Source organism: Hippoglossus stenolepis, chromosome 13, assembly GCF_022539355.2.
Source record: "Hippoglossus stenolepis isolate QCI-W04-F060 chromosome 13, HSTE1.2, whole genome shotgun sequence".
NCBI lineage: Eukaryota > Metazoa > Chordata > Actinopteri > Pleuronectiformes > Pleuronectidae > Hippoglossus > Hippoglossus stenolepis.
The window spans coordinates 12,088,754-12,114,066 of NC_061495.1; the positions used below are offsets into that span (position 1 = coordinate 12,088,754).

The 25,313-nt window shown below is 39.5% G+C and overlaps 1 protein-coding gene across 2 annotated transcripts; it reads left to right on the forward strand.

Annotated features, from left to right (window-relative positions):
- The first annotated feature begins 511 nt into the window (after positions 1 to 511).
- On the forward strand, positions 512 to 24,971 carry slc4a10b (solute carrier family 4 member 10b). Of its 2 annotated transcripts, XM_035175462.2 has the most exons (26): positions 512 to 726; positions 1,769 to 1,810; positions 6,511 to 6,592; positions 9,032 to 9,184; positions 9,323 to 9,461; positions 9,939 to 10,099; positions 10,775 to 10,960; positions 12,431 to 12,519; positions 14,862 to 15,019; positions 15,168 to 15,255; positions 15,783 to 15,929; positions 16,024 to 16,127; positions 17,035 to 17,209; positions 17,345 to 17,478; positions 17,786 to 18,031; positions 18,148 to 18,253; positions 18,645 to 18,806; positions 19,423 to 19,536; positions 19,620 to 19,781; positions 19,867 to 20,118; positions 20,244 to 20,312; positions 21,258 to 21,431; positions 22,323 to 22,442; positions 22,523 to 22,587; positions 22,686 to 22,799; positions 23,834 to 24,971. In XM_035175462.2, exons 1-25 carry the CDS (start codon positions 679 to 681, stop codon positions 22,759 to 22,761), a joined length of 3,252 nt encoding a protein of 1,083 aa, XP_035031353.1. In that variant the 5' UTR covers positions 512 to 678; the 3' UTR covers positions 22,762 to 22,799; positions 23,834 to 24,971. The 2 variants fall into 2 exon arrangements, with proteins under 2 accessions (XP_035031353.1, XP_035031355.2); XM_035175464.2 differs by lacking the exons at positions 512 to 726; positions 1,769 to 1,810 and adding an exon at positions 2,670 to 2,814.
- Positions 24,972 to 25,313: the final 342 nt, after the last annotated feature.

Here is a 25,313-nt window from a genome sequence, read left to right on the forward strand (position 1 = left end):
AATGAAACAACACTTGAGGGTTTGTTAAGGTTTTAGGTTTTATGAGTTTGACTTTGTTTAGCTTCAATAGCTGGTCTGAGTTGTATCAGACTGAGGGAAAGACTTCCATTTTTTGCAAGATGCTTAAAATTTAAAAGAAAAAACAACCAATATGTTTTTATTTTACAAGATATGCCATGGAAACCAAATTCTGAAAATCTTAGTCAATGTTTCATTGTATTTTAGATTGACAAGGCAGTTTCGTCCAAAGGACACAAAATGGCACGTTTCCGTCAATGACCCCCTACCCGGAGTCTATATGAATAAGGTTGGTTTTATAATCTGCAACAATGAATGGCACATTTTATCGATCATGTTTGGAGAAAAAACATTAAACATCGTCTCTTCTAATTCCACTGATTTCGTCATCATGTCTCACTTTCCATGTGTCTGAAACAAAAACAACATTTCCAAAGTGACGCGCCCGCGCCAGCCGCAGTGCGAGGGGCGCGCATGTTTCTCTGAAGCGTCTGAGAAGCGCTAATCGTTTCCGAGCCACGGCCATATAAACATGTGACCCGCTGTGTGGTCGCTCAGTCTCCGCTGCACCTGACGGGATTACGCACACACAGACGCACACCCAGCCGGAGATCTCTGTCCCGTCCCCCAGTACACGGTGGAGCGCTGCGGGAGAAGACGATGAACCCCACGGACCAGGGCGCCCAGATCGAGCCGCTGCTGCCATCGGTAAAAGACCATCGATGCGCTGATTTTACTAATGTCATATGTTAAAATGAACCAGTGTGTCATATATAGTATGGAATCCAATGGTAAAATGTAAAATATGTTGCTTAGAGTTTTTACAGGAGGCAGATGAGGGTTAAAGCCTGAATCCTTCCACAGATCATGATGGTGACTGTGGAGCTTTTTGCAGTTTGCAGATCACCTGTGGAGCTTCGACCACAGTAAAATGACTTTGTGATAGTACATGCAACATGCTGATCCTGCTTTATTACTTCAAGTCTTATCGAGTGAGACAAGATGTGACTTCATCTTCATGATGTGGAAGATTACTGTCACTACCTGGAGGCTTTCATTAGCCCTTTAGCCCTTTTTTATTTTAATGTGAAACCGTTTAAGAGTTGATCATGTGCTCTACGGCAGAGATGAAGTGAAGTCCAATTATTTTGTGCTACACAATTTTACCGTACAGGAAAAATCCCTGCTGTGACAGATGTTCCACATTCAGATAGCAGTGACCTTGTGTGATCTCTTCATGGAAATGAATTGAGAGACAGGTTAAGGTTAATGTAAATTGTGAATAACATAGCACCACAACTACACTTATAAGTGTCAGATATGCTCCCAACATCAAATTGTAACATCTGTTTTGATGAAGCGCTTGGTTAAAAGAAAGCGCAGACACTCAGGGGATGTTCTCAGACAGATGTGAGCCCTATGCTCATCATTTTGGAGGAGATTTGTTTGTCATTATCCTTTTGCTGTTTACATCACAACAGCTTTTTCTCCCATTTAGCCAAAAGGTTTTAGACTGACAGGCTTTTGGCTGAGAGTTTGTGCTCTGATGCTACTTTTAGTGGCTTTGGTTTCAAAGCGCTAGGTCACAACCTGACCTTAAAAGTCACCGAACATGAATAAAAAAAAAAGAAACATTTCAGAGTTAATCTTTATCTCATTTGGAGGAAAAAAATATGTTCCTAAAATTCGAGAACTTTGTAGATTACACAGAATATACTGCAAATACTCATGATCCCCTTTTATGTTTCAGGTTAACCCTTCCTTTGGCTCGTCATTTGGACGTAGAAGTTTGGTGAGTTCCTGGATGTTATGGCTTTCTAAACACAAGGATGAAAGTTAACATAACAAACATACGACATACACAATGTCCTCATCTTATATGTATATATATATAATGTACATTTTGATGCATTGAGGTAAATGAGTTGTAAACGAATTGTAAAGAGTACATAGCTAAATTGTTATGGCCCAGATTTGGCCCATATCACAAATCCGGCCGACGTACTGTGTGGAAAATGGCACTTGGGCAGTCCGCTCCTGTTTAACCTGATCAGGGCCACAAGTAATTAGCCATAGCAATACTGCATGTCAACCAAAGGTGCCAAAGGTGGCTTGAATTAATTTTGTGCTATTTGGGCCATATTCACCATTTACCTCGTGGGTCACTTGAGGTTCCCATGCAGATTACACCTTGTCTAGAAGGGCAACACCTGTTGGCCAAAAAGGCCCACATTTGCTTTGGGATATTTCGACCATGTTTGCTATTTTACAAGTGGGCCACTTTGGGCTCACATTCATTTGGTCAGGGCCACAGGAAGAAGTGCTGCATCATTGCCTGAAGTGGCCCACATGCGGATGTTATCTGTTACAAGCTCACTGGTGGAGCTGCTGAAACACTTCCCTGTATGAGTGACCAAGTTGATTTGATGCTAGGTGACAAGATTATCTTTACTTTATAATATATATGTATATAGTATAAATGTATACACATACAGTAAGAGATATGTGGTTTAGTATGAATCAAGCTCTGTTGTCGATAAGAGCAGCAATGATGTCACATCTATAATCTCGCCGAGCTGTTGATAAATGCTCAATCAAAAATTACAGTTGTTGGACAGAAGGGCTTCAGCATTTATCAGCCATGGTGTGAAGCAGGGCAGCAGGAGTTTGCACTGCAGAGCTCAGCTTTCACTGCGTCGCACGCTGACTAAACTGATTAAAGAGCGGAGAGAGTCACACGAGGAAAAGCTCATGCTTTCAGAAAAGTTGCAGGCTCCTTGGCTCTCCAAAAATCAGGTAGGACAAAGGCTTGATCTTCGCAGGATCTTCTGATGTTTTCAGCTACTATGAGGTTAAGAGACGTGTATACGTTCAAAGGCCAGAATTCCTGGACCTTTTCTACAGAGATCCTTCTCTCCACATGTCCAAAAATGAGAGTTAATGCCTGATAAAATATGGCATAAAAAGGGCAAAAGCGGGAAAGAGCTTTTCCTGTTGACCGCGACTGATCCATCTTGCCCTTCAGACATCAGGGAAGCAGATATTAGATTTGACTAAATGAGGCCTCGGAGCTGAAAATACTTTAAATAGCAGCTCTGAAAAAATAGAAAAATGTGTTCACTACTAATGTGTCCTCTTACAGGAGGTTGAAGTTTATATCAGAGACATTTAGGGATTACAGTGCATTTTGCAGCACATGAAAGCCAGTGCGGTTCATGACATTGCTGCCACAGATGTTTCCAAATGTGCCAGGGCTGTCCGCATGGATCAGATCCAAGTATGCTCCGCACCCTGTCACACCACTTCAGCGGTTTGTGTGGTTTGACATCTTTTATCATGATTTTTGCACCTGAGTATTGATCTTCAGTCTAGAAAAGCAGCAGCAGTAGTTTGAATTTAATGTAATTAGACTTCACAACACACTAGAAATCTTTGTTCTTGGCTATAAAACAGAGCACATGGTGTGATGAAATGGGTTAAAACGCAGCTGACAAAGGCAGTTCATTCAAACAGGCATATGTACATTCATCAACAGATAAATACAGATGAAAACATTAACATTCAGATGATACAAATTGTTTGTCTGTTAAAATGACAGAAGACGGAATTTCCAATTGCCTAAAAATATTTCCCTTAGCTGTGAGTATCCTGTATCATCTTCCAGAAGAAGGAATCATTGGATTCAGTTTTTTCTTCAGAGCCTGCAATCTGCATTGAGAACCTAGTTTTGTCACTTGTGAGTCTGAAAATAATATTAGTCAATCAATAGTATCAGTGGCTCTGTGTCAGGACTCATCTGATTATGTTGTTAGAGGCAACATAGTCAAGCTCTTTCTATGGAGATAGTTTTCATAGTAAAAATACTATTTAAATGTATAGTGCTGGACATGTTTTTACTGTTTAAACTGTTACATTGTATGGGAACACATTTAATATGGGCTAATGTGGCCCCTGCTTTAGTAACAAATACTGGCAGTTTAATCTGAGCAGGGATGATGATCCATGGCCTGTGTATTTGTAGACAGATTATCAACATCAGCCTGGTGCCCTCGGCCAGCCCATGTGTCAGTGCAGCTGTGAACAGCAGCACCCTTCATTATCATAATGCCCCGATGGTCAACTGGTGGTCAAGATGGCTGCGGGGAAAAGCTGATATCAAGTGAGCTTATATGGGGATACAAATACCTGCTGTGATAAGTGCTTCTGAATTGTTTGGCTCTGTTTGAGGAACACTAAGTAAAAGCTGTGGCCCCGTGTGTGTTTGTTCTGCTTTCTGAACCCCAGCTGTTTCTTGGATTTGCAATAAATGACAGGTGGTTTTAAATCCACAGCAGTGGTGTAGCCATCAACACCAGCACAGTGTCCAGCTCTAAGAAGCAATCATCGTCTGAGCTGTGTTTGTAAGTCACACATCTCACGGATTGATCAGTCAACATTAAATCAATGCATCCCAGTACAACTCTTGTCGTAGTGGGAGTTTTCCTTTAGCGTAAAGTTATTTTATGTCATTTTTACCTCCGTTGCTTTGTTTGTCTGTCTGATATTTAGCAGTGTTTTGCAAAAACTACAGGGCCACGAAACCTGGTGGAAGGTTGCGGGTATGGGTCAGGAAAGATCACATTACATTTTGTGGTGGATCAGGGGGCCGATCCAGGATTTGTTCCCACTTTCTTAAAAGGTTCAGTGTGTAGAATTTAGTGGTGAAGTTGCATGATGCAGCTGAACACCCCTTTTCCTCACCCTCCCCTTCCAAACATGAAAAAGAACCTGTCATAAAAACTCAAAAGGTGTTCAGTTTGTACAGTCTGGGCTCCTGTAAAAAACATCCTCCATAGAAAGGACGTTTTTTTACATTTTCCTTGATTTCTCATAAAAACAATTCATTCTGCAAAAAAAATCTGCCATATTTAGGGGACTGATATTTACGAGATGAAGTTTCATAAGGGGACTGTTGGTATGACATCTACCGAGTAACATATAGTTTATGTCACAAGGTGCTAAAAATGATTTCATTTGGGTGTAATTGTTATTGCCATGTCATGGCGTTTTGCCTGGTAGCCTCTTAAGCTGACTTCTTGTCCAAAGGATCAGAATCAGAATCAGAAAAAACATTATTGATCCCTCGTGGGGAAATTGGGTTTCATTATAGTTGCTCCAGCCAAGGACAGAAATATATTCAGACCAAGAGAATTTCAATAAATACAACATACACCAAGCAATTTACATTGTTGGTGTCATGTGATTTGCATACATTTACAGACATTTAGACCTCCAATCATCCACATGTAGGTTTTACAGATTGTTATTATAGGGTTATATTAATTTTACTTTTTCTTTTAATCAATTGTTATCATTATTAAACATCATTATAAATGTTACCCTCATTGTCTGGTTTTCTCGTGGGCACTCACAGTTTGAAGCTGAACGTTTTGATTGTTCATAGTGAGCTGTATTAACGTGCTGACTCATAACAGGATTTTGAAGAGAGGCAAAAGCAGGTGTTGAGGTTGCATCACTTCCATGCACACTGGAAATAATGATTTCTGCTGTGTGCTCCTGATTCCCTCTTGCCACCTCCTCACTCCTCTCTTCTTGGTTATTACATAAGCAGGCCGGCGTTCACAGCACAGAATGATGGTTTTCTCAGTGACTCTAATCAGCTCAGAGTCATCATTTCCTGCTATGACACTGTATGTCTGTCCTGCTGCATTTATCGTGGTTATGTTACATAACTTTACGTTACTTTACGTTACTCTGCGTTACGTTACGTTACTTTACGTCGCTACGCATTGCTTTTCGTCATTGCTACTTTTCGTTACTTTTAGTTACTTTGTTACTTTTCGTTACTTTTCGTTACTTTGTTACTTTTAGTTACTTTGTTACTTTTAGTTACTTTTTGTTACTTTGCTACTTTTAGTTACTTTGTTACTTTTCGCTACTTTTCAGTTACTTTGTTACTTTTAGTTACTTTTCATTACTTTTAGTTACTTCACGTTATGTTACGTTACTTTACGTTATGTTACTTTACGTTACTTTACGTTAATGCTACTTTACGTTGTTACTTTTTATGCTACGTTAACGCTACATTACTTTACATTACTACGCATGCTACTTAACGTTACTGTACGCTATTTCACGCGATGCTACTTTGCGTTACTTTACGATTGCCATTGCCATGCCACGTTACGCTACGTTAATGCGATTAGTCCATTTGTCTTGGACTAAGATGTTTTCCTCGTCAAGAAGAGATGTGCAATTAGTTTCCATGGCAACAGTGCTATTCGGTTGGATAATGTGTTTGTTCACAACGACCTAATCTGTGAGGGGAACACCAAGTCAACAAACACTTTCACTAATTTCATGTAATGCTCCTGATACATCAGTTACCTGGACAATGTTTTTTCATCCTGTTTCTATAAGTTGTATAATGTTCATAATTTCATCATGTTGAATTTGTGTATGTGTGTGTTTGGTTTTCAATGTATCCGACAGAGAAACGACGATGAGGCTGTGGTGGACAGAGGGGGGACGCGGTATCAACAGGGAACCAACTTCGAGCAGGAGGATCTGGAAGGTATACCTCGACCAACACTTAACGCATCAGGAACACACAGAGCTCGAAGCACTAAAAGGCTGCGGCAGCTGAGTCCGCCCACTCTGTCCTCGTCTCGTAGTTAAAAGATACGAGCAGAGTGGGAGGCAGAGACTGTAGGTGAGATGAATTCACATCAGCAATATTATAATCACTGGAAAAACACAGATAATCAAAACAAAAAGATACCAACAGTACAAAGGAGTAAGTTCCCATCTGTATCTGCACACACGGATAATGACCCACAGCTTTTCAGTGAAACTTTCTGTCAAAACTAGTAATGAAATCGTAGGCTGTGCTGTAAAAAATACCTTTGTTTTTCTTTTAGTCAGAGACCATTAACCAAACAGTCTCTCATATCCTTCTGCTGGATGTGTATGTGCCACAGACTGTTTGTAAAGATGGTCGACGCAACCAAACTTATCAGAAACATGAACACTTGAACATACATCAGTGTTGTAAGAAATAACTAAAATGACGGAAACAATCTTTGAGGAAAAATGTATTTGACATGCACTTTGACTAACATGGAGGAGGTGTGTTTTACAAACTATACTGCATCCAGCCACCAGGTGGCGATTGTGACGTTTTGGCATCACATTTGGGGAGCAGTCATCTTTATATACAGTTTATGGTGAGTGTCATATTACAACACAAGTTTTGGAAACAGCTGAACTAAATTTAACTGAACTTAACTTTACACTTTTACTGGGAACACATTCTTGGAGAAGGAGAAGGTTTTAATTCTCTATTCCATGATTATCGCCTCCTCTTTGCAAATTTCTTTTGAGTTGAGAAGAGTAGCGGACTATAAAAAGCTTTTGTCAAATTAAAGATGCTGCTCTAATGCCGTAGAACAAGATCATTCTTTGAGATGTCTTAGCAAAGATAACCCAAATTAAATGCATCCAAATATGAAATAAAAGTTCAATGGGTCCCACTAACTAATACAATAATTTTTTAATTTGCAATATTCAGAAACAACATCCTACCTATGCATATAAGTATATGCATGCGTAGTGGCTGGTTTTAAAAAGAGAAAGTAAGTTTTGATTGAAAAATACCTTCAGTTAAATGCTTGTGTTACAAGCTGTTTGGCACATAAATCCTTCTGGCACACTGCTAACTTGATATATAAACTATATATAGTGTATGTGGTTGTCTGAATCCTCATGTCATACTGCAGGGAGCTGAGTGGGCTGACTTCGTATGAGTTCGTAAACACAAATCTCTCGTTCTCTCTCCATCTCGCTCACAGTCTCACACAGTCACACACACACACACACACACACACACACACACACACACACACACACACACACACACACACACACACACCCACACACACACAGCTGTGCAAGGCATTTAAATAGCACAAGGAGAGGATACATAAATTAACAACCAGGCAACACAAATCCACACAGCTGCAGGCCTTGAGTATATGAACAGTCGTTTAAAAGCAACTAAGATACAAACATAAATCACTTATTAGATAATTGCAACTATACATTTTGCACATAATATACTTGATCTGTCACATTTTCATTGTCATGGAAATACAAGTTATACACCAACTCATATACTAATTATATTATAATTTTAAATGCCACCACTGATCACTATTCATTTTTATTGATACCATCTTTTTGAACATTCACATTATGTTTGTTTTGGTCACTGTGGCCTCACAAAATATATTTCTTGCCTTGTGAATGCGATATCTCAAGAACACCTTGAGGGAATCTCTTTAAATTTGGTACAAATGTTCAATTGGACTCAAAAATGAACTGATTAGAATTTGATGCTGATTTGATGAGGTCAAAGATCAAAAGTCAAGGTCTCAGTGACCTAAATTTCTTGTGAACATGATACATCAGGAACACCCATAGTGAATCTCTTCACATTTTGCCCTGTGGTCTCCTGGACTCAAAGATTAAATGGTGAGATTTCACTGGTCAAATGTCACAGTGACCTTATATGAGTCTGGAAAAAAAAATCCATGAAGACTGAAACTGCACTGGTTGACGAAGGCATACAACCATGGGGCAGTAATTCTAGTTAGTTCATTGTTATTAAGTCAAATGTTACATGTTCCAGCCATAACAGGTGGTAGGCCTATATCATTCTATGCTTAATGTAGCATGATGAATTAAATATACCAGCATTGAGCATTACATTATTACGTATGATCTTTTGAGCAATGCACTTCATTACATTAAAAACACACACAAACTCATGACCATGGCAAAGAAGTAGTGCTGAACTATGATCAGTGAAATTATAATCTGTAAAGCTTCTGGGAACTCACACACACACACACACATACACACACACACACACACACACACACACACACACACACACACACACACACACACACTCAGTAGACCACCCTTTAACTGCTGTCGGACTTGTCCCCAGACCACAAGACTCTCTACATCGGGGTCCACGTCCCCTTGGGCAGCACCAGGCACCGCAGCCATCGCAGGCACCGTCACCATGGAAACAAGCACAGGAGGAGGAGCAGGGACCGGGACCTCCCCTTGGTTGAGGGTAGAGAGTCTCCTCTTTATGGTACTGACCATAAAAGATACTTTTCATTCATTAATTCAATCTTTATTTATACCTGATTACAAAACAATGATATAAACTATAGGGAACAAAACTTCACATATATGTTTGGACCAATCATGCACTTCCTCATGTTCCCAGACACCCCATCCCAGAGAGTGCAGTTCCTGCTGGGCGCCGAGGACGACGACGAGGAGCATATTCCTCATGACCTGTTCACAGAGATGGATGAGATCTGTGTGAGGGACGGCGAGGATCCGGAGTGGAGGGAAAGTGCCAGGTACTGTCAGACTGTCATGTCATTAACTTGGCATTCACAGACCTTCATGACCTGCATGTCATTACTCAAAGCTCTGATTGAATGGAGCCGTCAGGCCGGTGATCCCACTCACACTGATGAGTAGATGTAGCCGTTGCATTAAGTAATTGCAATGCATTGCTGTAATTGCTCGAGGACTTAAGTTTGTGTTTGTCAGTTTTTTTTCTTTGAGACTTGTGAGTGTTAATCAAGATGTGGAATTTATTCATCATGGGAATTATGGTGTTCTCGTAAATCAGACATATTTTATTTACAGTGATACTCTGATGAGAGGCAATAAGGAAGGAGAGTAAATGAGTAAAACACACACAGAGAACGAGAGACAGAGATGTATGTATATATATATATGAAAGCGAGTGTTGCTGTAGCGAGAACAGATTGTCAGACAGTTTGCCGTCTGCTGCCTTCTCCTCACTGAAACTCACGCTCGTGTCTCAGGTGGCTGAAGTTTGAAGAGGATGTTGAGGACGGAGGGGAGCGATGGAGTAAACCCTACGTGGCCACTCTGTCTCTGCACAGTCTGTTCGAGCTGCGAAGCTGCATCATCAACAGCACCGTGCTGCTCGACATGAGGGCCAACTCCATTGAAGAGATTGCAGGTAGCTACAGCGACGAGACACCGCGGTACCGAGTGACACGTTTATTACCCTCTGTGCTCATATGTGTACAAAATAACTTAACAATGCTTGAATGGATTTTCACCAAACTTGGTGTGAATATTACTTGGGTGGTTATCACCCGATTATTAACTTTAAGAGCCGATGGGTCAAAGGTCAAGGTAAACCAAAATATGGTTAGAAAAACAGATATCTCTGCAAATCATAGAGAGACAATCAAAAGCTTATACTGATCAGAAAACTTAAGTGACGTCATGAAGAAGTCACAAAGAATTTAGAAAAATTACGTCATACATTTTTAAGTTATCTCTGCTTCGTAAAGGACTATAGACATGACCTGGAGCTCATATAGATAATTCATTATCATAGGAATGATGTCATCGTGACGTCACTATGAAGTCAGAAAATAATCATATTGCGTAGTAATGCATCAACTTTTACAATCAGTAACATTAGAGACACAATCCTCAGTTTATTTAGATTATTTTTCATCATACGTTATAAATTATGTGCAACAGTGTGCTTGTTGCCTTCCTGCTGAGACTTTGTGATGCTATTTTAAATCTTGAAAACTTAAGCTTACTGACACTTGGCAATTATTTAGCCTCACAGCCAGATGCTTGCAGAACGAGTCCTTACAACGTGTGTTGTCCTTAGACATGGTCCTGGACCACCAGGACTTATACTCGCCACTGGGGGATGAGCTCCGGCTGAAAGTGCGGGAAACACTGTTGAAGCAGCACCATCACCAGAACCAGAAGAAGCTGGCTAACCGCCTGCCGATCGTACGCTCCTTTGCTGACATGGGGCGACGAACATCGGACCTCCACCTGGACAAGAATGGTGAGAAAACCCGAGATTCTGTCTTCAGGGGCTTTGAAGCATGAAAGGGGTTCTAAAATACATCCTATCGATCATGAGACGACAACAGGAGACGGAAGCAGAAAAAAATAATTTTTCTTGTTTGTTATTGAACAGTTTAACTTTTTCTGGCTTCTATGATTATTTAAATAAAACACAGAGAAGGAAAAATCTGACTTTTGCCCCCTATTGGCAAAGGGTAAAACCCCCAAAAAAGTAAACTGGAATTTTTACGTCAATTTTCTAGAGTAACAATAATATTTGATTTCATTTTGATAACATCAGAGTATTTTCTGTGTAGGCCATCCGATGCAAAAATATAGAACGTGACGTAGGCTAGATAACAATATGCACAAACTGTCCACAGCTGTTTTACAAACACTATGTTGCTTTGACATACACTTGCTGTTCAAGTTTGCTGTCTGTTGTGATATAAAATGTTCTAAAACGGGTGTGAATTATTGCTGACCACTCAAATGAAGTATAAAATCATGAATGTTGTGCTGCTACACTGCATTTTTATATGATTTCATTATATAGACTGTTGACGAGCACCAGATGCAAACTGTGAGAATGATTCTCCTGTAGATATAACAGCTGTGTTTTAAGAGGTTGCTTCATTGGATTCTGCGATGAATCTGCACAGTGATGTTTAAGTGTGGATTCTTTATAAATGTGCAGTGGGTTTATGTGTCCTACATGCACGTGGGCCTAACTTGCATATGGTCCATCCACTATGGTGCTGATTAATAAAGTGCACTTTCTCCATCACCATCTAATTCTTTAAAACATATTCAAAGGTGGATTATTCTTATGGTTTGTGTGGATGTTGGCAACTCAAAGGACGTTTTTTTTAACAGGTTGAATTGGTTGATGAAAAAACAAAACAAGTTAATTCTATAAATATGCGCATCCGTCTGGTATTGGTCTTCACAGAACAAGGAGTGAGTCCAGGACAGACTCATAATTGGAAGCATTTCTTAGCTACATCATTGCCAACTACGTTTTACAAGCCAGTGACAAAATGAGGTGTGCAGAACACACCAAAGTGTTTGTTAAATGATTTCATAGTGAACCAGAAATCTAGGTGGTACATCATGAACAATTTATTTTCACCTGTGAGGCATCGAATGCCAAATACACAGCGTTGTCCTCTGATTAAGCTCACTTCATTCTCTGTGAGCTTATTGAATGATATAATTAGTGTGGGAATCAAGTTAGACCTGTAAAGCAGCTTGGCAGTAATCATGTTACTATGAGCCTGGATTATTTTGTGATGACAGTCCGGATGTTTTTTTCCTCCTCGGACACGTGACCCTCAACATAGTTTTCCTTTTTAGAGATATTCTCCTCACCTGGTCGGTCTCATGATAAATAGTGAAATCCCCCGCTGCTGAATTTCAGTTTGATTGAGAAGTGTTAGATCATGTTTCTCCTCTCTGGATCCTCCAGGTCAGATGTCGTCCTCCCAGTGTCACTTACCGGGTCCAGATGGGAAAGTGGACGTCAGTAGAGAAAACACTTCTGTCGACTTCAGCAAGGTATGACTGCACAGACAGTTGCATTGTACACACAGTGTTACTCAAGTTACACTCACATAATGATATTTCAGTTTAACTGTAGGGACCAAACCAATCACAGATCATTTGACCCTCCAGTATTGCACCACTGAATAAACTTAGGAAATGTCTTGAACCTCAGTGTGATAATATAGGATTTAACTATTATATAGAATTATTTGATGTCATGCGTATTGTGTCATTGTCCTGTAGTTGTTTGTCTCTGACATATACTTTGTCGCACATGATGAATTTCTGAAAGGACCAAATAAACATCCATCTATCTTATACTTCTGACAGGGAAGTATTGTCGCAGCTATAGTTATTATAGGGAATTTGTAATATAAGGTATTAGGCTGATTTTTAAGGCTGAATCTGAACAATGTGGATCAGCACCGAATTGGACACAATCATAAATGTCAGCTCACTAAATCCGCGTGATTTTTAAAAATCAAGATCCCGGAAAAATCAATGAAAATGTGGCAATGTTAAAAGAGCAGACCAAAAATCATCTGGCCCTTAATCTGCATCTAAACCTAAATGTATTGGGTTCTTCCCTCCGCCAAGTTTGGTGGAAATTGGTTTAGTATTTTTGTTTGATTCTGCCAATAAACAAACAAACAAACACATGTGAATACATAACCTCTGTGGGGGAGGTGATAATAATTCAATTAAGTAATTTACAATATTTTTTTGCACAACGAATACCTATGATATTGTTTTAAGATGAAAAATTATAATTACTTTTGACTATTGTGAACGCTCCTTCCTACTTGTACTTATCCATCCTGCACCAGTATCAGATGGGCCTAGTAACACTTTACACACAGTGTGGATTATAGTGTGATGGTATTGTGCATGTATCAGTTAACATTTATGTCGTATCTGATGAAAATGAGCAGCCTCTTGTTTAATTGAATGTTTCCAACAATGAACAGAAGGTCGTTGTTGGTCTTTTTAATGCTAAGGTCATGTAGTCCGGGATTAGGATTATAACCACTATAAATATGATGAAAGTCCTTCAGCTGATTCTGAGGATGACCACACACAGCAAAGATAAAAGCCTGCTGCAGACCTTTTGGCTTGATGTCTGTGGGTTTAACCTTTTTGTCCAGGTCAGTAATTGAACTGTCTCATGTGCCTGTTAATTCAAACAGTAGAAATGAATTACCATTGAAGTAGTGCTATTCTTATACATATTACTTGTGCTACAATTTATACATTTCAGCTGCAGATTTTTATTGACACAAGTAAAGAAATGAATCTGTTTTAACTTTAAAGCCTAAAAACTATAGCAGTGAGTAATTATTTTGGATCTAGGTCCAGTCCCCCAGAGTCATATGAACAAACAACACTCCAGTCAACACTTGTTTTCTGCACATAATTAACGCTGAAAAAATCAACACGTTTAATATTCAGAGACTTTCTGTTCAGTGCAGGTCCAGTGTGTGAAAGAGAGTAAGAGGAGCAGTTTCATGGTGAGGGTCAATTCCTATGCACTATGGGAAATGAAAGAAACCTCATCCTTACAAAATATTATGCAACATGTCATTTGTAGCACATCTGTGACATGTTTGAATGTTTTGTCCTGTGCCACAAAAAGCCTGGACAGCTGGGCTATATTTAGACGACAGTTTAGTTAAACCAGTGCATTTAAGGATTAATGTGCAGATAAACGGCAACAATTATAATAATAAGTGGTAGTGGTAATAAGTGAATGTGATTTCTGAAGAGAGGGAGGGATCGCTCGCATCATTATCATTATCTACAACTGGGAATTCCTCGTTTGGCTCCAATTTGGGAAGCCTATGCAATGATGATTATATTATTTGATCCCTATACACTTAACAATTGTGGATGTTGCTGTTTGATGTAACTTCAACACAAAACGCAAATAATGTCTGAATGTCCTGTAGGATCTGATCAGAAGAATCTAAAAATCTTAAAATCTAAAAGTTGTTGGGCTTTAAACCAGTTGGCACCCCCGCAAGAAACCTGGCCTCCCAGCAGAAGGACGAATCTAACATATGACAAACATACATGTGCATAGAAATGGACACCACGATCCCGGAAAGCTCGCACAAGGACAATGTGGATAAAAACACATGCATTCATCGGTTCTGTGCAGACAAAGCCCTACTCAATAGCAAACTGGAGCTGCCTCATCCTGCAGCCCACACACTGTCAGAAAAAAGAAGAATAACCCACGAACATTTCTTTAATTTAAAAACTGAATACAAGATCAATACCCGAGAGTCTTGCTCCCTGTTTAAAGCCCGACCTCTCTGTGACATTCTCCACACTGTACTCCTCTTCTCTTTCAGATAGACCTTCACTTCATGAAGAAGATCCCAGTCGGCGCTGAAGCTTGTAACGTGTTGGTGGGGGAGTTGGAGTTTCTGAACAAACCTGTGGTGGCGTTCGTGCGTCTCTCACCGGCGGTTATGCTCAACGGTCTGTCTGAAGTCCCCATCACCACGAGGTCAGTGCAGGCTGATTCTCCTGTACACATCAACCTCGACAAACACCTCCTGTTAACCCTGCTGATTTATACCCAGTGAACTTTTCAGTAAATATATACATATGGTTGGGATTCAGGATTTGCAAATATCTGTTTTTTTTCCCTTTAGGTTTCTGTTTATTCTCCTGGGGCCTTTGGGTAGAGGGATTCAGTATCATGAGATTGGAAGATCCATTGCAACACTTATGACAGACGAGGTAAGAATTCCCTGAACCTTGCAGTCAGCATCATCGGAATTTATTCCTGCATGTCAGTTTCCGAACAGAAGGGTTTGAATATTAAAGTCAGATTTTATACAGACCACTTCATGGTCCAGCAGAACACAACAAATTCCCGAAATAATGGGACATTTCTCAGAGCTTGTATAACATGCTTTTGGTTATTAGACAGTGCTCATGTCCTCATGTCTTCTATCACTGTTGAGGAAATGATAAACTTTATCATACACTCTTCGGTATGAGTCGTTTAAGTGGTTGATGTTTCATGGTGAGCAGGTTCCGGGTTTTAATATCTTAGCTTTGCTTATGTGCAAAGTTTGTCGAGCATGTTCTGCATGTTTATATGGGGATGATTTGACCGAACAGTCCATCTGTGTGAATCCACTTGTCTGTTCAGTCATGATGTCATTTGGCAAACATCCCCTTGCACGTACACTTCATGTGCAGTTCACTCAGGGTTTGTCACTGGAAAGCATTCAAAGCCATCCATACTTTTCTGTTCCCAGGTTTTCCATGACGTAGCCTATAAAGCTAAAGACCGTAACGATCTGATCGCTGGGATTGACGAATTCCTCGATCAGGTGACAGTGCTGCCTCCAGGAGAGTGGGACCCGTCCATACGGATAGAGCCACCCAAAAATGTACCATCTCAGGTTGGTAGGACTTTGGTCCGCTGCTTATTCTTCTTGACTAGATTTCTACAACACGTCAGAGTTATTTAAACTAACTGTGCTGTTTCTTAAACAGGAGAAGAGAAAGAAATGTAATATTTTACAAAACGGTTTAGTCGAGGGTGAGGAGGAGGAGGAAATTGGAGGCCATGGTGGTCCTGAACTGCAACGCACTGGGAGGTGAGTGATTCACAAAGGGAAGAACAATGTGTGTGTTTTGTTGAATTCTTATCAACAGTAAAATATTCCATATACAGAGATAAGTAAATATCATTATAAATACCTCATACTAACCCTGGGATGCAGCCTTTACTCACTGCTTTGCTGCAGAGACTATTTACAATTGAACAACTCAGGCTTTAGCTTTGTGCATTTTCCATTTAGTTAATTTTTTTAAATAAATATTGATATTTGTTCCTTTGCTGTCCATAGAAGTGGTGCCCAATATCTTAAATGAAATATGTTTGTATTAGGATTGGGCTCTAACTATTGCCTGACAATTGATAAAATTATAATAAATACAAATAAATACACTTAAAGTTTAGTTTGAAATGAATCATTACTGCAAGTTTAGCTAAAATCAAGCCCATATACTGAAGAAAAAAACATCACTTTCCACAACTGTATTCTGCAGTGCTCAGTCATCTATTTCTGTGTACACTTGCTCTGTAGTAGTAGTAGTTAAAGTGGTTTCCATAGAAACATCCTGCTTTGAGATATCTATTTGCATCCATGCTTCTCTACTACAAGGACTTAGAGCACTAAACTGTGCCCAGAGGCGAACAGTGAGAAGAGGGAAGTTGAAGAAAAGCGGTCGAAGATGTTTTTTTCCCTTTTTGTATTTTGAGAAAAAAATTGAAATGTGAAGAAAAAGGTTGAAAAGTTGAACAAAATCAGTTTATTATATTTTTAATATCAAGAATATTGTCAAAAATCTTGCAAACCTTTCTCAAAAATGCACAAACCATTGCAATTGAACTTATTATTTCTCTTTCAACTTAAAAAAAAAGAATTTATGCTTTTGAAAATGAAAATGTTACGAGTAAATAAACAACAGAAGTGGCTAACGTTTTCTTTCCATCCCCAGGTGGTTTGGTGGTCTCTTTCTAGACATCAAGCGAAAGGCCCCCCACTACCTGTCTGACTACACGGATGCTCTTAGTTTGCAGTGCGTGGCCTCTTTCCTGTTCCTCTACTGTGCCTGCATGTCCCCTGTCATCACCTTCGGAGGACTGCTGGGCGAGGCAACAGAAGGACGCATAGTAAAACACCTTCTCTTTCCTCTAAGTGTTCACACTGTTCTAGTTGTACGCTGCGGTGAACTGTACGAGTCCTTCAGTACAATAAACATTTTGTCTTTGCCCAGTAATCTTTCTATCCTTATTTCCATTTCCCAGAGTGCAATTGAGTCGCTGTTTGGAGCCTCGCTGACTGGAATAGCCTACTCCCTGTTCGCCGGGCAGCCCCTCACCATCCTGGGCAGCACGGGGCCGGTGCTTGTATTCGAAAAGATATTGTTCAAATTCTGCAAGTATGTTTTGATTTAATGTTCCCGCACATTTAAATCTGTCATGTCAGTGACTCCGGATCATTGCATCACTTTGTGATTACACGTCCGACCTTTTATCATCTGGCTGTTGGATGAGTTCTGTGAACATGAATGTAACATCTGGCCTCCTATAGAAAATGTAATGTTGTGATTGTATCGACATTGCATTTACATTTCATTTTGCTAATGTCTTTCTCCCATCTGCCACATTGCAATACTATATAATCAAAATATGTGATTTGATCTGTTATCTTCCAAAATCATTTCCCTCCCTCTCATCTCCACACAGGGAGTATGGGTTATCCTATCTGTCCCTGAGAACATGCATCGGCCTGTGGACATCGTTCCTCTGCATCGTGCTGGTGGCCACGGACGCCAGTTCCCTCGTTTGTTACATCACGCGCTTCACGGAGGAAGCCTTCGCCTCACTCATCTGCATCATCTTCATCTACGAGGCCTTGGAGAAACTCATTCACCTGGGGGAACACTATCCCTTCAACAAGAACAACAACCTGGACAAACTCAGCATGTACTCGTACGTCCAGGGTACTCTTTAAAGTAGAAGTAATTAAGTAGATTCCTTGGAGGTACAGTAAATCCCAGACAGATATGGGATTAATCATTCACCCAGATGTTCATGTGCCTCCGCAGATGTTCGTGCGTCGAACCGTCTGACCCCACCAACGGCACCCTGAAGTTCTGGGAGATCAACAACATCACTGCCTCAGAAATCTACTGGGAAGCTCTGGAGGTCAAGGTACAACCCGCGCCAGCTCGGCATCGAAAACAAAAACAAATGTTACAAAAATGAGATAATAAACTGTTAGTCATGGAGGTTATAAATATACAGCAGCTGGAATTATGAAGTGACACAAAGACAGACCAAAAATGTTTTTCCACCTTAAAGTGGCATGCTCTCCCAGATGGAGGAAGCTGGACAGAGGAGATTAAGGGCATGTGGGCTGGATTATTTTGGATTACCCGTTGCAAATCACTCTAAAAGCACATTTGTTGTACTTTGTAAAGTTTTTTTTTTTACAAATGTGGATGCTCATAAACCGTTTGTGGAAGCTTAGAATCTGCTGATGCTGTTTTTATTGCTAATCATGTGCTATCGCTGAATAATGGCCCTCTACCTGTTGTTGCAGGACTGTATCGAGAAACAAGGCGAGTTTGTGGGCAGCGCCTGTGGCCCGCACGGCCCCTATGTCCCTGACGTCCTCTTCTGGTCTGCCATCCTCTTCTTCTCCACTGTCATCATGTCTGCCTTCCTAAAGGAGTTCAAGTTCAGCAATTACTTTCCCACAAAGGTACTGTCCATCCTCTGGTATCCTCACATCAATGTGCCTCATGTTTCTGTCTCTGCAGAACAGAGCTTTGGTTGTGTAGCATGGTGCAGTGGTACCCTCTAGTGGTTCAACGTAAGGTACTGCGTGATAGAAAGAAGATGTAAGACTAGAATCAGTATAATACCTCCACCAAGGCCCACCCCTTGTAAAACCACATTTAAAATTACTAGACCTGGATTTTTATTTGGATTTGCACCAAATTGCACTATTATCTGTCCCCTCAATATGCCAGAATTAAACATTTTCAAGAATGATTCTTTAAAAATGTCGCTATTTTTGCAAGAGAAAAAAGAATCTTGAATCCACTCTCCTACCTGGATCTGCCCTAAAATGTATTGGCTTCCTTTGTGACCTCTACAGCATCAATCCACAAAACAAATGGTAATCTGTCTGTAGTTTCTGCGTAACCTTGCTCACAAACAAACAAAACAAACGCAGATGAAACATATCCTCCTCTATGGAGTTAATGAAGAGTCCTGTTTCCTGCAAATGCTTTTGTTTGAGTTTGATAAAGAATACTGTGAAATATAAAAACTGTCTGCTTGAAGGTATTTAAAGTAAATCTCATCTCTATTAGGTGAGGGCCCTCATCAGTGACTTTGCCATTTTCTTCACCATCCTTACGATGGTGTTAGTCGACTACGCATTAGGGGTTCCCTCTCCGAAGCTGAAGGTTCCCAGTGTGTTTAAGGTAAGAAATTGATTCAGCAGATAATTTTTCAATGAACATCTACTCATGTCAAACAAATTCCAATTATTTTTTATGTTTATCAGCCGACCAGGGATGATCGAGGCTGGTTCATTAACCCGCTGGGGCCCAACCCCTGGTGGACGGCAGTCATAACAGTGATCCCAGCTCTGCTCTGCACCATCCTCATTTTCATGGACCAGCAGATCACTGCTGTCATCATCAACAGGAAGGAGCACAAGCTTAAGGTACAGCCTGAGTTCAATGCTGTCACAGCAACTACACATTAGTATGATGAGGCTTCATCCGCTTGTCCCTTCCACCCCCTTTCAGAAAAGCTGTGGCTATCACCTGGACCTATTCATGGTGGGGGTGATGCTGGGCGTGTGCTCTCTGATGGGTTTGCCGTGGTTCGTGGCGGCCACCGTGCTCTCCATCACCCATGTCAACAGCCTGAAGCTCGAGTCCGAGTGCTCGGCCCCCGGTGAGCAGCCCAAGTTCCTCGGCATCAGAGAGCAACGATTTACGGGTCTCATGATCTTCACCCTCATGGGCTGCTCCGTGTTCATGACGTCTGTGCTCAAGGTCGGTCACGTACCCATCGTACTTGCCCTCTGTGATCATACAACAGTATAAGTTTCATTTCATCATGGACTGTCAATGAAAATGCTCGACAGGGTTACTGACAAAATGCTTTTATTGCTCTTCAGTTCATTCCTATGCCTGTGTTGTACGGAGTGTTCCTTTATATGGGGGCATCGTCTCTCCGAGGCATTCAGGTGAGTTATTAGAGTTTGGCTGTATTTAACGCAGCTTTTGCTCACATTATACTGTATCACTGTGAAGAAAAAACTAGAACGGCACTCAGGCACCAAACCTCCGCCAAGGCCCAACGGTCCCCTTATGAAACCAATTTTATGATTGTTACCATTTTATCTGGATCTGCACCAAATTGTAAATTATAATCGGAGAAATCCATCAAAAAAGTCCTATCGCATGATGTTAAAGAAAGTGATAAACGAGTCCATGTTCACAGGAAAGTCTTAATCATGATACTTTATTCGTTTATCAGTTTTAATGTCCAAACCGGGCATGAAAAAAAGGTCTGGACACTCAAAATTAAAAATGTGACGAACAACCACTTTAGGACATGAGCTGAATTTGAGTCGTATGTTTTTGTGATGATCTGTGTGCTGGAGATTAGATAGAGAGCTGCTCTGTGTTGATAATTTGTCGACTCTTCCACCAGATAATCTGTGTGGACTGTTAACTCGCTGCAACCCACGATAGGGGATCGCCTCCATATTGTCTGGCTGCCCAGAGAAGAAGTGTTAATTGGCCACTAGTGTGTTCCCAGCATTTACAGAACACCTGACTGTGATTTAATTGCCCTGTTTACTTCTCATTTTCCTCAATTCTGAATACTTTCTATTGTTGGTTTGTGAAAATTATATTTAAATGAAGACAGAAATATGCTGTTGTAGTTCCAGCAACTTTTACTTTTAGCTTGATAGACTTTGGATTTTCTCCACAAGCCTCAGTCGATCAGTTTGTTTGGTGTTTCATGATGGAGAGGCAGTGTATTGTATAAGAGCCATTTGTCGCTCTTAAAAATATATATTTTACATCACATGTACGTAGGTTGTTGTAAGTTAAATACAAGGCATTTTATTTTTCATAAAAGAAATCTCACTCACAAATCTCTGATAATTTGTCCTCTCCAGTTGTTTGACCGCCTGACACTGTTTGCTATGCCAGCCAAGCACCAGCCAGACTTCATCTATCTCCGACACGTACCCCTGAGGAAGGTGCACCTGTTCACCATCATCCAGCTCAGCTGTTTAATTCTGCTCTGGGTCATCAAGACCTCCAAGGCTGCCATCGTCTTCCCTATGATGGTGAGTAAACCGTCCAATTACAGCAGCTGCAGGCCCATCGCACGGGCAGCCCACCTTTCATTACACTGAAGTGTCAGCAGGGCTCAGTGTGTGTGTGTGTGTGTGTGTGTGTGTGTGTGTGTGTGTGTGTGTGTGTGTGTGTGTGTGTGTGTGTGTGTGTGTGTGTGTGTTCAGGTAGATCAGTGGGGTCAGTTGGCCACTATCTATCTGCGCTGTGATTAATGCAGCAGTTATCAGAAAAAATTATGTAAACACTTTGATACAATGACAGTCAGAGTCATATCATATGCAAAGTGTTTTCTGTTCTGCTCTCATTGATAAAATAGATCCATGTCTATTTATAGACAATATCGCAGGTTCTTCTTAACCATTTCCCCCGCAGCAAATCATTTGGTCACTTTATCTCATGTTGCTCTGAAATGTGACAGATAAACATTTTAGAATTTTCTTTGATCATTTTTTTTGAAATTTAATTTAATTTAATTTCATAAAAAAAAAATCCAAAATGAAAATATTTTTTCAGGTTAAAATCTTAAATTTTTTAGCCAATAAAATTTTTTTCTTAATTTCAAATGAGCAATAATGTAATTTTTACCAAAAAGCTGAATAATATATACAAAACATCATATTCGTAATATTTTAGTTTGTTCAAAGTAATTGCTTATAACTTTTAACAATACACATCCATGACTTTGCTAAAATACAGATCATTTAAACAAATCTATCTATCTATCTATCTATCTATCTATCTATCTATCTATCTATCTATCTATCTATCTATCTATCTATCTATCTATCTATCTATCTATCTATCCATCTCCTCTCCTCCTTCATTAACACATATGTTTTTTGTGGATTCAGCTGTTTTGATCCTGCTTGTGAATCCTGCAGGTGTTAGCGCTCGTGTTTATAAGGAAGCTAATGGACTGCATCTTCACCAAGAGAGAGATGAGCTGGCTGGATGACCTCATGCCAGAGAGCAAGAAGAAGAAGCTTGAGGATGCTGATGAGGTGCTGTTACCACAACACGCCAGTGGATGTTGAATTCATTTATTAACATACATTCACGCTGTATTTTCTTCAATCCTCAGGAGGAGGAGCAGAGTATACTTGCAGAGGAAGAGGGAGTCGTGCAAGTGCCATTAGAAGGGTACAAGTATGTTATCTTACATTTGTTAAGTTTTAAAACCACATTTCAATTGCACATTTTAATTGGTAAATGTTGAAATTATTATCTGGCTTCTTTTTCCGCAGAGGATTACCCGTCATCAACATCACAGACGAAATGTCAAAAGGCTCTTTTGGAAATACTTGGAATGCAAACGGCTGAGACCTTTGAGGAAGAATAACGACTTCAGAATAATTAAGGTAAGATTCCTCACACAGCTCAGTTCACAGAAAACTGCTTATGGACAGAGCCAACGGAGACAAACCAAAATACAGTTGGTTATTATAAACTATAAGCAACGTCAATTTTGACCAAAATACAGAAAACTCCAACAAATAAACAACCAAGAAAGAAAAAAAAAAAACTTGTGTGTGGGCACTAATAAGCTTGGATTCACATTCAAATAAGGAAATATTGCTCGTATTTATCCAAAAAGTTGGCTGCCATTTTCTCATTAAATCCTTGGCTTCTCTAATCCGATGGCATATACTTCATATTTATCTGCAGCAGAAATCTTTACAGAGATCTTTCTGGGAAGTATGAGAGTCTTAGTAAATGTCCAGTTAAAAAACAAAAACACTTATTTCTCACAACATTATTCATGTTTTTAAAAAGTCTGTTTTGCACCAATTGGTCCATTTGGATTGCCGACTGTTTGGGTTAGATCAGCCATTGTTTTGGAATTTAGATATAAAAGAATATGCGTGTGGGAAATGGGCTTTCTTGTTGAATATAATCGAGACCATTGATAGCACTCTCATGTCTGTACAGTATATATAGCTGCCACCATTTAGTTCAGCTTAGTTTAGCACAAAGACTGCGAACACTAACTGACTGGCTCTGTCCGAGGGTATGTATGGTTACAGAGCTCACAAATGTACATGTTTTATAGTGTTTGTTTAATTCTTACAAAAAAATACAATATAGAAACAATCTTTTACGTTTTACAGTTATGTGTGTGGTCAAGTTTCATGGTTTTATAGTTTTACAGTGCAGTGTTATTTTTACTCCTTGTGCTGGTCACTTTTTAAATTTAGAGTTTTCAGTTTTAATATGATACAATAATTACAATATAAAATAGACAGTAAATAATAACATGATAATGACATGACAGAGATAATATGATACTGCATTATGAATGATTCTATTTCTGTCACTTTAAGTACATTTTACTGAAACTTTTACATTTTTGCACGGATGTTGTATTAACTTACTCCTTACCTTTCTCTCACAGTTTACCACAACGCTCACAGTATTTCCCCACAAATCAACGGTGCAAGATGAGAAAGGGAAAGCGAAGAAGAGGAGGGGCAGTGTCGTGTGTCTTTGTCACTGTCCCTTCTGTGTGTACATTGTGTTACTACCGATTATAAATCCCTCACATATACGTTTTGTAAATTTATGTGCGTGTTATCTGATGTGTCACAAATATATTCTGCTATTCATGGAACCTTCTGTAGAATTTTCCTGTGTCGATGATGTCAAACCGTACTTTATAAATCTAGAAACTGTATTAATACCACACGGAATGCAAACTACAAAAAGGTTGGTTTTGTTTTGAAGTTTTTGCTTTGGGATAAATGTATTTTGTTACATACTTTGTATTTCGAGATACCATCATGTCAACATGTCCTTGCATTCTTTATCTATTTATGTAACGATTCCCTACATTGGATATGATGTGAAATAAAATATGAAGATCTAGTTAATATAATAATAATAATAATAAACATTATTTGTATAGCACCTTTCATGCAATAAATTCAGCTTTACATATATTACAAGCATAAGCATAAGATCCTTGTTGACAATTACTACATAGAAGCAGTTTGAAAAGCCATATGTAACTGTGTACCTCATGAAAAAGTCTGTAAACTGGATGTGAGTTGGTGGAACCATTTTAATTCTGCCCAATGATTGTGACTCACCTAAGGTGGACATTATTGTTTTAAACTAACTAAATGACAATATTCTATACGAATACTGAACCAAAAACAAAAGCACTTTTTTGGTAAGATATCAATACTCCAATACATATTTATATAAGAAATTATTTATCTATAGTTATTTTGTGGAATATAATAAATATGTTTGCGACAGAATAGCTTACAGAGACTTGTGTCTCTATGGTGTCAGTGTAAGGCTTATTTTGTAAATGTAAATATGAATAACCTCACTTTGTGTTTTAAAGCTCTTATGAAGTTTATTTGATGTCATAAATTAACAAGATATGAGAACATTCAAAATCTGTTCCTGAGGATTACACTGAGGTTGTAATATCAGAGTTTTAAAACAAACAAAAAACAGTTTTATCATACACACATATTTTGTCAATGTTATTTTAATTAAATACATTTCTATTATCACCCTCATTCTTCTTGTTATTTTCTCATACTCAACTTGTGCATGCACAGCAACAATGGAATCATGGGTAAATCATAAATGATCAAATCACTTTTCTTTATGTGTCATCTTTTAATGATTATTGATTGTTACATCATCAATGAAATTGTAACTGATTGGCTTTTTGGAAAGAAAAATTCATTCACTCTCTCCCTCTCTCTCTCCCTCACTGGCTCGCTCGCTCGCTCACTCACTCACTCACTCACTCACTCGCTCATTCACTCTGTATCTCACTTTGTCTCTCTCTCACTCACTCACTCACTCACTCACTCACTCACTCACTCAGTCAAGCTTTCTCTCTCTCTCTCTCT